We start from the raw sequence: 14,738 nt of genomic DNA, 5'->3' as shown, positions 1-14,738 counted from the left end.
AATGCAAAAACAACAGCAAGCAATTCTTTTTCGGTTGTGGAATAATTTAATTGAGCATCATTTAAAGTTTTGCTAGCATAGTAAATTACATGAGGTATTTTTTCAAGTCTTTGTCCTAAGACAGCACCTATAGCATAATCAGAAGCATCACACATTATTTCAAAAGGTATTTTCCAATCAGGAGGTCGAATAATGGGTGCAGTAGTCAACAAATTTTTCAATTTTTCAAAGGCAACATGGCAATTATTATCAAAGACAAAAGCATTTTCTTTTCCAAGTAAATGGCATAAAGGCTGAGAAATTTTGCTAAAGTCTTTTATAAATCTTCTATAAAAACCGGCATGGCCTAAGAATGATCTAATTTCTTTCACAGTTTTAGGTGGGGGAAGTTTTGAAATAAGATCAACTTTAGCTTTATCAACTTCTATTCCATCAGATGAGATTACATGACCTAAAACAATTCCTTTTTTAACCATAAAATGACATTTTTCCCAGTTAAGCACAAGGTTTTTCTCTTTGCAACGAATTAAAACAAGTGAAAGATGGTGCAAACATTCATCAAAAGAGGAACCGAACACAGAAAAATCATCCATAAATACTTCAAGAAATCTTTCAACCATGTCAGAAAAAATCGAAATCATACATCTTTGAAAAGTCGCGGGTGCATTACATAATCCAAAAGGCATGCGACGATAGGCAAAAGTCCCAAAAGGGCATGTAAATGTAGTCTTTTCTTGATCTTCTGGGGCAATGGGGATTTGGTTATATCCCGAATACCCATCAAGAAAACAATAATAGGCATGGCCAGCTAATCGTTCAAGCATTTGATCAATAAAAGGTAATGGAAAGTGGTCTTTTCTAGTAACATTATTCAACTTTCTATAATCTATGCACACTCTCCACCCCGTTTGTATTCTAGTAGGGATTAATTCATTTTTCTCATTTTCAACAACTGTGATCCCAGACTTCTTAGGCACAACTTGAACTGGACTAACCCATTGACTATCAGAAATAGGGTAAATGATACCTACGTCTAACAATTTTATGACCTCTTCTCTAACTACTTCTTTCATATTTGGATTTAATCTTCTTTGACATTCCCGAGAGGTTTTAGCATTCTCTTCTAGATGGATTCTATGCATACATATGGATGGGCTAATTCCTTTAATGTCTCCAATGGTCCAGCCTATGGCTTCTTTATGTTTTCTAAGGACATCTAACAATTTACCTTCTTGTTCTTTATCTAAAGCGGATGCTATGATAACAGGTAAAGTTTCAGACTCTCCTAGAAAAGCATATTTTAAATTTTCTGGTAAAGGTTTAAGGTCTAACTTTGGAGACTCAGAAATTGATTGAACATGATCTAAGGGTGAAAAAGGTTCAACTTTGGTTTCATTTAAGGGTATAGGCTCTACCAAAGAATTCACATCATCATTAGAGTCATCAGCATGCAAGTTCATACCAAAGTATTTTTCACAAAAGTCAAGTAAGTCATTTCCATCATCTTCACATATGCTATCTATCATGTTAACTTCATGTATTTCCTCACACTCAACAGATTTAGCAACATTAAAAACATTCAATTCAACAGTCATATTTCCAAAAGATAATTTCAAAACACCATTACGACAGTTTATGATTGCATTAGATGTAGCTAAGAATGGTCTACCTAAAATGATAGGAATTTGAGCATGCATATTTTCCACAGGTTGAGTATCAAGAACAATGAAGTCAACAGGAAAATAAAATTTATCAACTTTTATCAAAACATCCTCTATAATGCCTCTAGGAATTTTCACAGAACGATCGGCTAATTGAAGAGTTATAGAGGTAGGTTTTAGCTCACCAAGACCAAGTTGCTTATAAACAGAATAAGGCAATAAATTTACACTAGCACCCAAATCAAGTAAAGCTTTGTTAATAAAATGATCACCAATAATGCATGAAATTGTGGGACACCCAGGATCTTTATATTTAACAAGACTCTTATATTGAATAATGGAACTAGCTTGTTCAGTTAAAAACGCCTTTTTAGGAACATTAGTGTTTCTTTTAACAGTACAAAGATCCTTTAAAAATTTAGAGTAGGCAGGAATTTGTTTAATGGCATCTAAGAAAGGGATATTGATACTAACTTGCTTAAAAACTTCTAAGATGTCATTATATTGGCCGCCTTTTTTAATTGGAAGTAATCTTTGTGGGAATGGGGCTTTTGGAATAAAAGGATGGATTGGAGTTTCTTTGTTTGATGAGTCATTGAGATTAGAACTAGGAGGCTGACTCTTTTCTTTTTCTTTTTCGTTTTCAACCTCGGGTATGTAATCGGGTTTGACAATTTTCTTTCTAGACCTAAGAGTTGAAATTGATTTGACTTCTCCATTATGACTAGACTTTCCTATCTCATATTGACCTTTTGGATTAGGGATAGGTTGACTAGGGAATGTTCCTTTTTCTCTATCAGCTAAAGCAGTGGCGAGTTGTCCTACTTGTGTCTCGAGTTTGGTAATAGATTGAGATTGATTTTGTAGGATTTGTTGGGTGGATTGCATAAATTGTTGTAAAGTATCTTGTAAGGAAGGTTTTCTTTGTTGCGGATATGGTTGATTTTGTGGGGCATGAGCTTGGTTTTGTGTGTTGTATTGGTGCCCTTGATTCATTTGGGGTTGGTTTTGTCTCCATGAAAAGTTTGGATGGTTTCTCCAATTTGGATTGTAGGTGGACGAAAATGGGCTATCATTTGGTTTCCCATAAGAATGAAGAGCATTGGCCTCCTCAGAAAAGGCTTCTTGGTAGGAAGGACATGATTGGACATTATGGCAAGGACTAGAACATATAGAACAAACATCTTTTCGTGGTTGAATTGGAGAGTTTATAGTTTGGCTTATGGCTAAAGCTTCTACTTTTCTCGCTAATTTGTCTAAGGACGTTCTTAAGTCTAATTCTTCTTTTACTTCATACCTTCCTCCTCTTTTTGGTGAATTAGTTGACCTAGACCTAGGATCAAAATAATTCCATTGTTGTGAATTGACAGATAAATCTTCAAGGGCGTCCCACGCCTCTTGTCCTTGAAATTTTAAAAATTTTCCAGTATGCATAGATTGAATCATTTGACGATTAGAGGGAGTCAAACCATCATAAAAATATTTTACAAGTCTCCATTTTTCAAAACCATGATGAGGACATTTTAATAATAAATCTTTAAATCTTTCCCAACATTCATAAAACTCTTCATTATCTTTTTGAAAAAACTCGGAGATTTCTCTCCTTAGACTATCAGTTTTAGACATAGGAAAAAATTTCAGTAAGAATTTATTATAAAGTTGATCCCAGGTAGTTATAGACCCCGTGGGAAGGGAATTTAACCAAGCTTTTGATTTGTCTTTTAATGAAAAAGGGAACAATCTTAGTTTGACCGACTCATCAGAAAAATTTTGAAATTTAAATGTTGAGCAAATTTCTAAGAAATCTTTGACATGCATGTAAGGATCCTCTCTATCTAACCCATAAAAAGAAGGCAACAATTGAATGATTGATGGTTTAAGCTCAAAATGAGTAGCAGAAGTAGTAGGTAAAACAATGCATGACGGAGCATTAGATGAAATAGGTGCAAAATATTCAAGCAAAGTTTTTTCAGGCACAACATTTTCATCAACAATATTAGCAATGGGTTCCATGATGCTCAAATTTTTACTAACACTTTCAATTTCAAATAGAGATAAACGTCTTTTTACTAATCGTTTTTTCGAGTTACGTTCCCAATGATGCATACAATTTTCACAAACAAGGCAACAAGGATAATCTCAAACAAACAATTTTCTGATGTGGAAGATCAGTTAAAACCGCAACCACAGAGCATACTTAGAATTTTTAGAGATTTCACAACAATATAATTCTTATGGTTTACTTGTCCCCAGGCCTATTTGATTCCACTTACTCGCGCACTACTAACAACTCCCCGAGGTTAATTAGTAGAGGCGGATTGGGAACTTTGTTCAAATTTCCTTTAAGCAAAAATTGCTTATGGTGAAAGGACAAGATTTAGGTTTCTCTTTTTTTTTTTTTCAAGTATTTTTCACAATATTACACTAAAATATTATAGAAGACAAAGAAAAATAAGGCAAAAATTAAAAAAGACTAAAATTTAGGCAAGAGTAGGGAGGCATAGAATGCCATCAACCATAACAAAATTAAGGTAAAAAATAGGAGGCACAAGTGCCATCAACTTAAACATAAGATAGAGGACTAGGAGGCAAAAATTGCCATCAACTAGCTAGGAGGCAAAATTGCCATCAACTAGTAATTTGCGGAAATTAAATAAAATAAAAATTACAACAATATAAATAAAGAAAATTACAACAAATGTCAAGAGGCACAAGTGCCATCAATTAACAAAGATATAAAAGAAATAAAATTACAACAAAATTATAACAAAATTAGGAGGCACAAGTGCCATCGACTATAAAAATTAAAAAGAAAGATAGGAGGCACAAGTGCCGTCAACTAAAAAAGAAACAATAAATATAAATATAAGTATATATTTTTTTATGGGTGGTTGAACCGTCCCAAATTTCTTTTTATATATATATTTTTTTTTTAGATTTTATAGATATATATTTTTTAGTTTTTTTTTTTTTAAGTGTAACAAAAATTAAAATAACTAGTAGAAGAATTCACTAACCTTGAGATAAATTCGTTTCTTTTCTCTTGCAACTCCCCGGCAACGGCGCCAAAAACTTGATGGACCCAAAACAGGTATGTTTAAAAATTTATATATCGCAAGCGCACGAATCGTCCATATAGAATAGTGATCGTAAGCAAGGATGTCGAACCCAAAGGAGTTGTCTAAAATCGAAAATGAAACTATTTTAAATCAAAAGTAATAAATTCTAACATAGTTCCAAAGATTGATAAGTTTTAATATTATGAACATAAAATAAAAGATTGAAAAATAAAGCTATTTAAGATAATGAAAATAAACCAATAATGAGTTGAAAATAAGTGTTAAAAGAAAAGATTATTAAGATACTAGAATCCACAAAATGTAAGTTTAATAATATTTATTAGTATATTGATTCCCAAGTTTTAGTGATAGTTAAAATAATTTAAACTATCATTTTCCAAAAGATTTATAATTTTAAACACAAATTTCTTATAAAAAGTTAGGATTTTTCTTCACTTTTCAAAATTATAATTTCAAAGCATTTAGTGTAAATCAATCTAATGAAATAACAAATAAATCAATGAACATTATTTATAAGGCAAAACATAATATTTTTGTTCTAAGCATGGATGTGTACAATTTAATGACACATCTTACACAAAGAATATTATGTTTATGCACTAATGAAGAACAAAGTGTAAATATGTTCTAACAATCTAAAATACAAGATATTTAAGATGAAAGAAATATATGTAGAAGAAAAATCCATAAACTTTGTTGTATTACAAGGGAAATCAACATACAACATAAATATTACCTAGTTACAAGTTGCTTCATCATGATCTTAATAATCTTATGAAAAAGATTAGAAGCACATAACTAGAGTAGAAATTACAAAATAAATGACATACATACTTGCAAAATGCTCTTGAAAAACCCAAATGGAAGAGAGAATGGTAGAGAGAAAATGAGAGAAAAAGATGGTAACCAAAACATTAAGCACCCCCAAAAATGGTCTTCAAAACCCTTATTTATAGCCAAAATGAGATTATTAAAATAATCAATTTAAATTAAGTAAATTGATTAAATTAATAATAATATGGTAAGTAGGGGTAAATTGTAGGAGTGATGATGATTTTGGGGTAAAAATTGTGTAGAAAATGGGTAAAAATGTAGCATTTTAGACAAGGGGACAATGAGTAAATTTATGGGCTCAAGGGGTGTTTGGGGAGCAGTGACAGGCGGCTGGGGCGCCTAGGGGCCTGCTGGGCCGTACGGGCGGGCTGGGGCTGGAGTGGGCCTGGGCACTGGCTGCTTGGGCTGGCGAAGGAATGAAGTTGATGATGGAGTGAAGTGGAGAAAGGCAGCTGGGCCGTACGGATGGCTCAAGTGGTTTGAAGTCTCGGCAGGGAGTGAAGAGAGCTTGGCTTGCTGCGTGAAGAGGCTGGGAAGCTGACTTGGGTGACAGCTGGCGACAAGGAAGCATATATGCTGAAGGAGAGAAACGGTTGATGCAAGGGAAGCCAGGTGTGAGAAGCTGCAGGGGGAAGAGGGCACGGCTGAGGGCAGGCGGGCTGGGCCTGGGCAATGCGGGCTGGGCCTGGGCAGGAGGCACGGGCCTGGGCTTCACGTGGCTGGGCCGAAATTGTTACAAAAATGCTACAATTTCTTTGTTTCTTCCGCAAAAATGCCACAAATGAAATAATTATCCTACAAAATAAATTATAAACTAAATTAAAATTAAATATTTTCATTAATAAAATATACCATATAACTCCCATGAAAACATTAATTAAAATTTAATTCACATAACATTTAAGCTCAAAATTGCATCTTTTAACTCATTACTTAACAATATTAATTTTAAATAATTAAACTATAACATAACACAATAAAATATCTATAAAAACATATAAAAATCTAGAAAATTACAATAAGACTAATAAATGCAAAATTACTTAAAAACTTAATAAGTTAATTAAAAACTCAAGAACTAAGCAACAAGTAGCATATAAAATATGGTAAAATAACTCTATTTTGTAGAGTTATCACTGCGCCGCCACTACACTGACAGATATTGTCCCCTGAATCTTCCTCGTAGCCCATAACACCCAGACTAAAGCACCTGATTGTCGCAAGTCTTATAATGTAATCATGTTTGGGCTGGCCCAATGGGCCTTGGTTATTATATGTTTTATATTTCAATCCTTTGTATTGAGCCTCCATCAGAGAGCAAATAATATTTGCACCCTTATTGGGCCCGGACTAGCCCGGCTCAAGCCCAGTGCACTCGCTTGCCTATAAATATGAATAGTGGTGCATTGAAAGAGGATCCCAGATTTTCTCCTGTAAGCAATTATTCTGCTCAAACTTATAGAAAACACCATTGTCAAAAGCTCTCTAAGTTCTAATACAACTAACTCGTGGACTAAGGCTCATTAACGCCCCAACCACGTAAAAACCTCGCTAGCAACTTCTAAATCCTTTCTTCTTAAGCTCTCTTATCATTCATAACTCTAGTTTCTGAAAAACTTAGTAAACACATATAATATCTGCTTATGCCCTCTCAACACACTAATCAAGACACTAAATCTGATTAGCAAATTTGAGATGTTACAACCAAAACCCAAACTCGACCAGTATATATAAGTAGGTAATAATCCTAACAGATACTCCTAACAACAACCTAAACAAAATTAGTTAAACATTAACTGGAAAAACTTATCATAAGTGGCAAGTATAACCACGAAGATCTACAGATGCAACCAAAACACAATTCAGATGCATCTAAGATCATGATTTGCCATATAAAATCATCTGCAGAAAAACATGGTTATTACAAAAACTATTAAGAATAGCTATCAAGATAGTATAGTCATTACAACATAGATAAGTGGAGACATTTCTACTCAAAAAAAGTTTATTATCTAGCTTAAGAGTTGATTATTATATACTCATACAATTTCAATCATGTATTGTATCAACAATTACAAACATGACCCTATATTTTGTACATTAATAAAAATTGATACCTTCTATTTAGCTCTTTTTGTTTCCTTTCTCTTCTTACGAACTTAAGTTAGCTCCAACCATGAAATGTATTTTGGTGTTGAACCAACACCAAAATGGTGTAATTTTAGCACAATTCCAACCATAATACTAAAATTTATACTAAAAAATATATTATATATTATATAATTATTTTATCTTATATTTTAAATGATATATATTTATTATTAAATACTAATATAAAAAGTAAGTAAGTAAATAATTTTTTTTGTCATTGCAACAATATTCCATATTTGGTGGAGTGGGGTACTATAGCTTGACAACATAATAGTGCGGCAAAACATAATAGTAAGGCAAATGGAGTTCGGTTGGATTGTAATATGTAATGATATTAACACCATTTTGGTATTTTGCAATCCCATTGGACTTGCCCTTAGTAAAGATAATCTAAATTTGCCGTTTCATCATACAAACGACATATAGTTTGTATATTTATTTGTATAGTATAAACCGACATGTCGTTTGGTTCGCGACGTTCTTGACAGGAGCAGAGATTTAATAAAAGACCGTTGCCAAACACAACGCAAACTTACTACCATTTTTTGTTTTGTTTTTTTCCCTCTTTTTCTTTTTTGCCAACACTCCAAATGCCCTAAAACTAAACCCTTACGCGCGTTCTATTTCTTCTCCGGCGAAATGCCGGTCATCGCATCCATCTCCGGCGAAGCTCGAGGAGTTTCAAATGCATCAAACGGTGCTATAGTTCCGTCATCATCTGAGGTCCGGCAACCAGTGGTCTATCCCCTCCGTCATGGCGTTAAGCCTCCAATCACTCGCCTCTCAATATCCTGGTCACGAGGAAACACACTCCGCGTTTCAGTACTCCGGCCACCTTCTGAACAGAATTCCGAGGACGGAGAAACCGGCGGGAGAGTGTTGGAGGTAAGGCTTAGTAATGGAGACTCCGAGATTAGTGATGCACAGTGGCGGAGGATCTCGTACGGTTCGGTCTCGCCGTTTGCTCTTCTACAGAGTCGGAGGAGTTCCATGTCGAGCTTGTCGAAAATGTCTATGAGTCCATCGTCTTATCAATTCGAGTGGTAAGCGTTTTGAGCACTTATAAATGGAGTGAAATAGCCTTTCGGTAACTTCGTACAATTATTGTTCATACGATTCGATTGTGACTGGCTAAGATAAATTTAGGTGGGAGTATGTAATGGAGTATAGCAAGGAGATCGGTTCACTTCTTGGTAATTCAAAATCAGCTGCTGATAGTGTGATTGAAGACTCCAGCATAATTTTGAAGGTGAAAAAAGAAAATGAATGAAAACCTTTAAATTGAGATAGTATTCTCTAATTTCAGAATAAATTTCTCTTATTGTTTCTAATTTTATGACATTTATGTAGACAGTTGAGGAGCCTACCTGCTTGAAAGCTGCATGGGAGTTGATGGAAATATTTTATGCAGACAAGCATTCTCAACCATGGCTACCGGAGCGGCTCGTTGATTGGTTAACTGTAATGATTTAATGCTGTTATATATATATATATATATTACTTTCTAATGATACAAATTTGAAATTTTGTACATGGTTGTGTGTTGCTTCTGTTAAATGATGTATACAGTTTAGTAATTTCAGTGTGTCTTGAGTTGCTTCTGTTAAACAAATTTACAACTCTTGGCAGGATTACGATTGCCTCCTTTCCAGTACACAGACCACAATCCATTCAAAACTTGTGGGTTTTCAGAAAAAACTTGTCAATTTGCAGGTTTGACCTTCTCCTTTTGTCTGGATTTTACTTATTTCTAAAGTTTGTATCTGGATAGAATGGGCACAATGTCAATGGTATTTCTAGTATGTATCTTCTAGATTATAAGATTTTTCTTGCTCAACCTTGTCCAGATTCACATGGGCAGTTAAATAATGTCTTTCTTGACATATTAGAGTGAGCTAACAAAAATGTTATTAACTTTGTATGGGCATGTCTTTCTGAACATAGAGTAAGGACCAGCAAATAACTTGTTAGTTTGATTTGGGTTTTTGTTAATTGTGACGCTCTTTAAATGCAGTAATTTATCACCTGTTTTTAGTTGGGGTTTTACCCCTCTCGTCTGCTGGTTTTGTTGAATGGTGTGAATTTAATGGGGTGCTCAATGCAGGTTGTTGAAGACGACTCTAGATATTGGGAGGCGATATCATCAGCACTAGCAATTGGCTGGCTGGAACTTGTGGTTCGTAGTTTTATTTATCCTGCACATTATTCTATATGTATGTATATGTGTGTGTGTGTATATTAGTATCACATAACGGTTATCCTTTTGCAGGTTAAAATGCTGCGCTTACATGGATCTTATCAAATCGATCAGCTCGGAAATCGTGAGGTTTGTGGATGAAGTTTACTTTCGTTTTGGCAATTGTTAAGGATGCTGCAAGAATTAAAAGTTTCATTTATTCTGCATATATGATGTCTGTTTTATGTGGAACCAAACAGACTGAGAATGGGCTGGTGGAGGCAGTTGCTGTTCTCATATCAAAAATGCCACGCATGCGTGTTGAACTATCAGAAGGAAAGTTAGGTGAATGCTATAAAGTGAAGCCTGATTATATGAAGGTATGTCTGTTTAAAATGTATGTATTCGTTGATACTACTTGACCTTTCGTTTTTATGTAGCTTCTTAATTATACGTAGGCATGGGAAAAATGGAGGGCACAAATTACTAAGCTGGACTCTAGTGCATTCTGGGTTCAGTGCAATCATCAATTGACCCGAGAGGGCTTGAAAAATATGCTACAAATCATGCTTGGAAACAGTAACAGTCTTTGTGATGCAACATGTCATTGGTTAGAACTGTATATTTCCAACCTTCTATACATCAGACCATTCACGATGGTAAGTGCTTGTTTTGTCAGATTATTAAGTTAATTATATATTTTCATCGATGAATGATTTAACCTCCTGCCCATTCTCCTAAACCAGGGTCTAGAGAGCATGTATAGCTTAGCCCAGAAATGCATGCAGTTGAAACCTTCATCCAATGCCCATAGATTGATAGAACTTATGATTGGAATTCTGGGAGAAAATACTGAGGTATTGCTAAAGGGGTAAACAGTATACGTTCTGCCTTACCTTATTAGCTTTCCCCTTTATTGATCTCAATTTGTTTCCTGAAATTATATAGGTTGTCTTGGCAGAATGTTCGAGAGCATTTGGCCCTTGGTGAGTGTTTTGTTCCTTTTTTAATTTTCTTATTTATTTTTGTTTATCATTGTCTTAGCTTATTAGCTATTAAATAAACATAAAATTTACACTTGTTTTTCTTACATTTTAAGAATTTTTTAAATGATAATTAATAGATTTTTATTGGTTAATAATAGGATGGTTGCTCATGCTATAGAGTTGTTGACTGCTGGGAGTGATCAAGCAGAAGTTCTTTTACATGAGGAGCGTGATAACTTGGGAGAAATTAGCATAGCAGAACTACACCGGCTTGTATATGCCCAAGTTTTGTCTTCTCATGTATTGACCTGGCAAGTGAGTAAAGTTAAATATGGTTTATTGGTGGTTCAAGTTGCTAGTTGAATGCTCCCATTAATAAAAAAAAGCATGTTTTTGTATGAAGGAGTTCATTAGATAAATCTTTTATTCAACCAAATTGCAGTCACTAAGCTAAATTTAGCACTAGGGTCAATTCTAGTCAACTTTAACTATGACTTCTGGTGATAAGTGACGACAACTAAACTATCATTCTTACATTACATTGGGGCATGTCGTGTATATTTATATATATGGAAACAAAGTTTTACAAAACAATCTAAGAAACCTTTTCCCCCTTTTCTCATCCATGGTGACTTCTAAAGCTAAGTATTGGGTTAGCTTATCTTTCCTACTGCCTATCAAATTAAGCGTGTGTAGAGTAAACTAGCCTTGCATGATGCTAAATTTTAACTGTAAGCATGTAAAGTTGATGACGACAGTATTGATAATTGTTTCAGCTTTTATGCATTGTATTTTTCCGTTGACATTTTAACTTTTATTGCAAATATTACAATAATAGCTTTATACTTGTGTCATTGGATGTTTTCTTGTCTGCAGATTGCTCCAATATATCTGATTTCATGCATGAAGCAAGGAATGGGGTTGTTGGAGCTTTTGTTGTATAAGCAACCTGTTCAAAATAATGAACTGCTTCTCAAGGTGCTTGCTTCTAGTCTTTGTGCCAGTGTTATATCTTTTCTTTATACACTATTTATTTTGGGGGGTTTGCGTCCTTTCTTTGTTATGTTATATTTCTGGCTATTTAACAAATTTTGTTTCAATGCCTGCAGAATATAGAGATATGCCGACTATATGATCTTGATAGTGTTAGTTCAAACATTATGAAGGTATTTCACATTATTCAATTACTCTTGTATATCGATAGAAATGACAAGACTTGGCTACTTTCATTTACTTTACTGTAACATGTTAATTGTTCGAGTGGAATTTAGGTACTCAATACATGAGTGGAAGAACACACACAGGCACATATGCTCTTGTACACCATTTTACATGCCCTAACATCAAAATAAAATAAATGGTGATTAGTTTAGCTTGAATCTATGATTAGATACAAAACTATGGAACCTAGGTCCTAACTATCGTGAACTAGATGAGAGTGGATAATTGAAATGGATTATAATCTTGCATCATATAATTTACTTTACCCTAAAAGATGAGCACTCTTTAATGTTTTAGATTGCTGGAGTGTACCATTGGAAGCATGGTAGGAAAGGTTCTGGAGTTTTCTGGCTTCAGCAGGCTCGAGATGAAGTTTGTCTTAACAGGATTGCTCAGCATTTGTTTGATTCTGTTGGAAAGTCAATATCTGATGAAAGTTTCAAGGTAATTAGCTTTTCTACCAAGGAACCAAGTTATCAGTGGATATCTATTTAAGCTTTTTGTGCTCGTGTTATGTCTTTTTTACTACAAAACAACAAGTGGGTATTATTGAACTCAACTTTGTTATCTTGTCCATCCTTCTGTCTGTACAGCAATGGGAAGGCTTAATTGAATTGCTGGGTTCTGAGACTAAAGCTGCCGGAGGCCTTGAATTTTTGCACAAGTAAGAAAATATTTTCAATTAAGCAAATTTCTAGGCAATGATTTTCAAAATCAATATTACAGTTTTTCCCTGGTTCTAACATTAGATTTGTTCAGGTATAGAGATTTTAAAAAGTCCCTCAAGCAGGTTCAAGTTGGAAAAACTAGTGATTCTACCAAGCAAGCTGTAGAATCTCTCATATCGGTAAGCATATGCTTGAACTATACATGATTATGCTAGTACTCATAGGTGCTGGACTCCTGTGCTCCAATTTTCTCTATAGCTGACCTCTCTCAAGATGAAACAATCATCCTTGCTCAACATAGGCCATTTTGTAGTAACTGATTACTTACTTTTTCCACTGATCTTGCAGCTTATGAAAAACACTTCTACACCTCCCCGGTTTTGGCTGCCTCTATTGTATGATTCGGTGAGCATTTGTAAAAACAATTCAGAGTCCCCGGTTTTGGCTGTCTCTGTACTGTGTGCTTGATATAAATATTTTTCTTTTTGATCTAACCACAATTTTCCGGGTTGATTTACCTTTTCGCAGTTGAAGTTACTAAATTGGCAGGAACGCCCTTTGTTAAGCGTTCCTCAGACAAACCTCTTACTGAATAAACTGCAAGAGTTATCCATGGCAAGGCTGCGTCCGGACTTCACAGAAGTGGACTTACCACAGCAGGCCTTGAGTTCTGTTAGGTTAGCTCTTGCGACAAATCTCGGTCGCGCTATCTTGGAGGAATAACAGGTGCCTAAATTTCAGACTAACTTTGCTTGTGTTTACCCAATCTGATTAAGAGTTTATGAGAGACAATCTCGGAAGGTTTATTGTTGTGGTGGTAGGTAAAGTTATTAGGTAAAATCAGTCCTAGCAATTTAAGCAACCGGAATTGGCAAAGCTCTCAAGATTGGTTTCTCTGTGGTTTACCTGTTGTATAATTTGCATGATATCAGATTAAATTGCCCAGGTTATGAATGAAGTGGGCCATATAGAGTTCTCTGAGTTGTTATTTGATTGATTTTTTATTTTCATTTTTAATTTTATGCCAGAATGCTTTCTTTAAGAATAGTTTGGGGTAATAATTAGGATGAGGATAATATAAATATAAACATATATATTTTTTGATAAATAATCATAATATTCATTTATATTAGGACAGACTTTACTCTTTTAAGATACATTTCTATTCCTTTTGTTTGTATATAAATATTATTTTTATTAGTTTTTTTAATGACTTGAAGAGAAAAAATAAAAAACGGTTAATGCCAGCCATAGAGGAGCTGAAATGTTTTTAATTTTTTGAACAAAATGTTTTTAAAAATTTTTGATAACTAAAATTTTAATAAGAAAATAAAACAAAAATTATAGGAATGGTTACATTTTTCATAATTAAAATAAATTACTCATACTATAACAAATTGGCAGATAAATTATATTACAAAAATTTATTTATATGAAAATCAACAATAGAATCAACCAAAGCCAAAATTGGTAAAACTAAACTAAGTTGAAAATATTAGTAAATATAGAGATAATTGGAGCTAGTTATCAATCCTACTTATATTTTTATAAAAGGAAAAAATTCTATTTTTATACGCTTGGAGTTTTTTTTTTTAAAGCAATTGTTTCAGCGATGTGGTTTTAGAGTTTTCAATTAATATAAGTTTTTTTAAAAAATAAATAAATGAAGAAGCACAAATAAATTAAAGGAGCAATCGATCAAAAATGTGAATCTTAAAACGTAGGATAAACAACTAAATTAAATGACAAATTTATGTTGTTTGTTGGCACAAATCCTCCTATTTTTGAGTTCGGTAAAATGGAAAATTAAATTATTAAATTTTGTGGTTAGGATATAATTGTTATTCTTTTGAAGTAATTACTATTCCATAACAATTGGAATTGTAATTCTTAAGCAATCACCATTCATACCACTGGAGACTGTGAGTGTGTGGAGAGGAGTAGACGTTTAATTCCCATTA

The 14,738-nt window shown here is 33.9% G+C and overlaps 1 protein-coding gene and 1 non-coding gene across 2 annotated transcripts; both read left to right on the top strand.

The window, feature by feature from the left end:
- The first annotated feature begins 3,165 nt into the window (after window positions 1-3,165).
- Window positions 3,166-3,272, top strand: LOC133807585 (small nucleolar RNA R71). The gene has a single exon (XR_009879490.1). It is a non-coding gene; the product is annotated as a small nucleolar RNA R71 (small nucleolar RNA).
- A 4,990-nt stretch (window positions 3,273-8,262) lies between these two features.
- Window positions 8,263-13,824, top strand: LOC133807448 (nuclear pore complex protein NUP85). The gene is made up of 18 exons (XM_062245788.1): window positions 8,263-8,769; window positions 8,873-8,975; window positions 9,077-9,187; window positions 9,356-9,439; window positions 9,831-9,902; window positions 9,996-10,052; window positions 10,163-10,282; window positions 10,361-10,561; window positions 10,649-10,759; window positions 10,851-10,888; window positions 11,047-11,203; window positions 11,765-11,866; window positions 11,998-12,054; window positions 12,407-12,553; window positions 12,703-12,773; window positions 12,869-12,956; window positions 13,126-13,182; window positions 13,306-13,824. The coding sequence occupies exons 1-18, from the start codon at window positions 8,366-8,368 to the stop codon at window positions 13,498-13,500; spliced, it is 2,175 nt and encodes a 724-aa protein (XP_062101772.1). The 5' UTR covers window positions 8,263-8,365; the 3' UTR covers window positions 13,501-13,824.
- The last annotated feature ends 914 nt before the right edge of the window (window positions 13,825-14,738 follow it).

The sequence above is a fragment of the Humulus lupulus genome, chromosome X, assembly GCF_963169125.1.
Source record: "Humulus lupulus chromosome X, drHumLupu1.1, whole genome shotgun sequence".
In the NCBI taxonomy this organism is placed as follows: Eukaryota; Viridiplantae; Streptophyta; class Magnoliopsida; order Rosales; family Cannabaceae; genus Humulus; species Humulus lupulus.
This window is presented reverse-complemented; position numbering and strand designations above follow the sequence as displayed.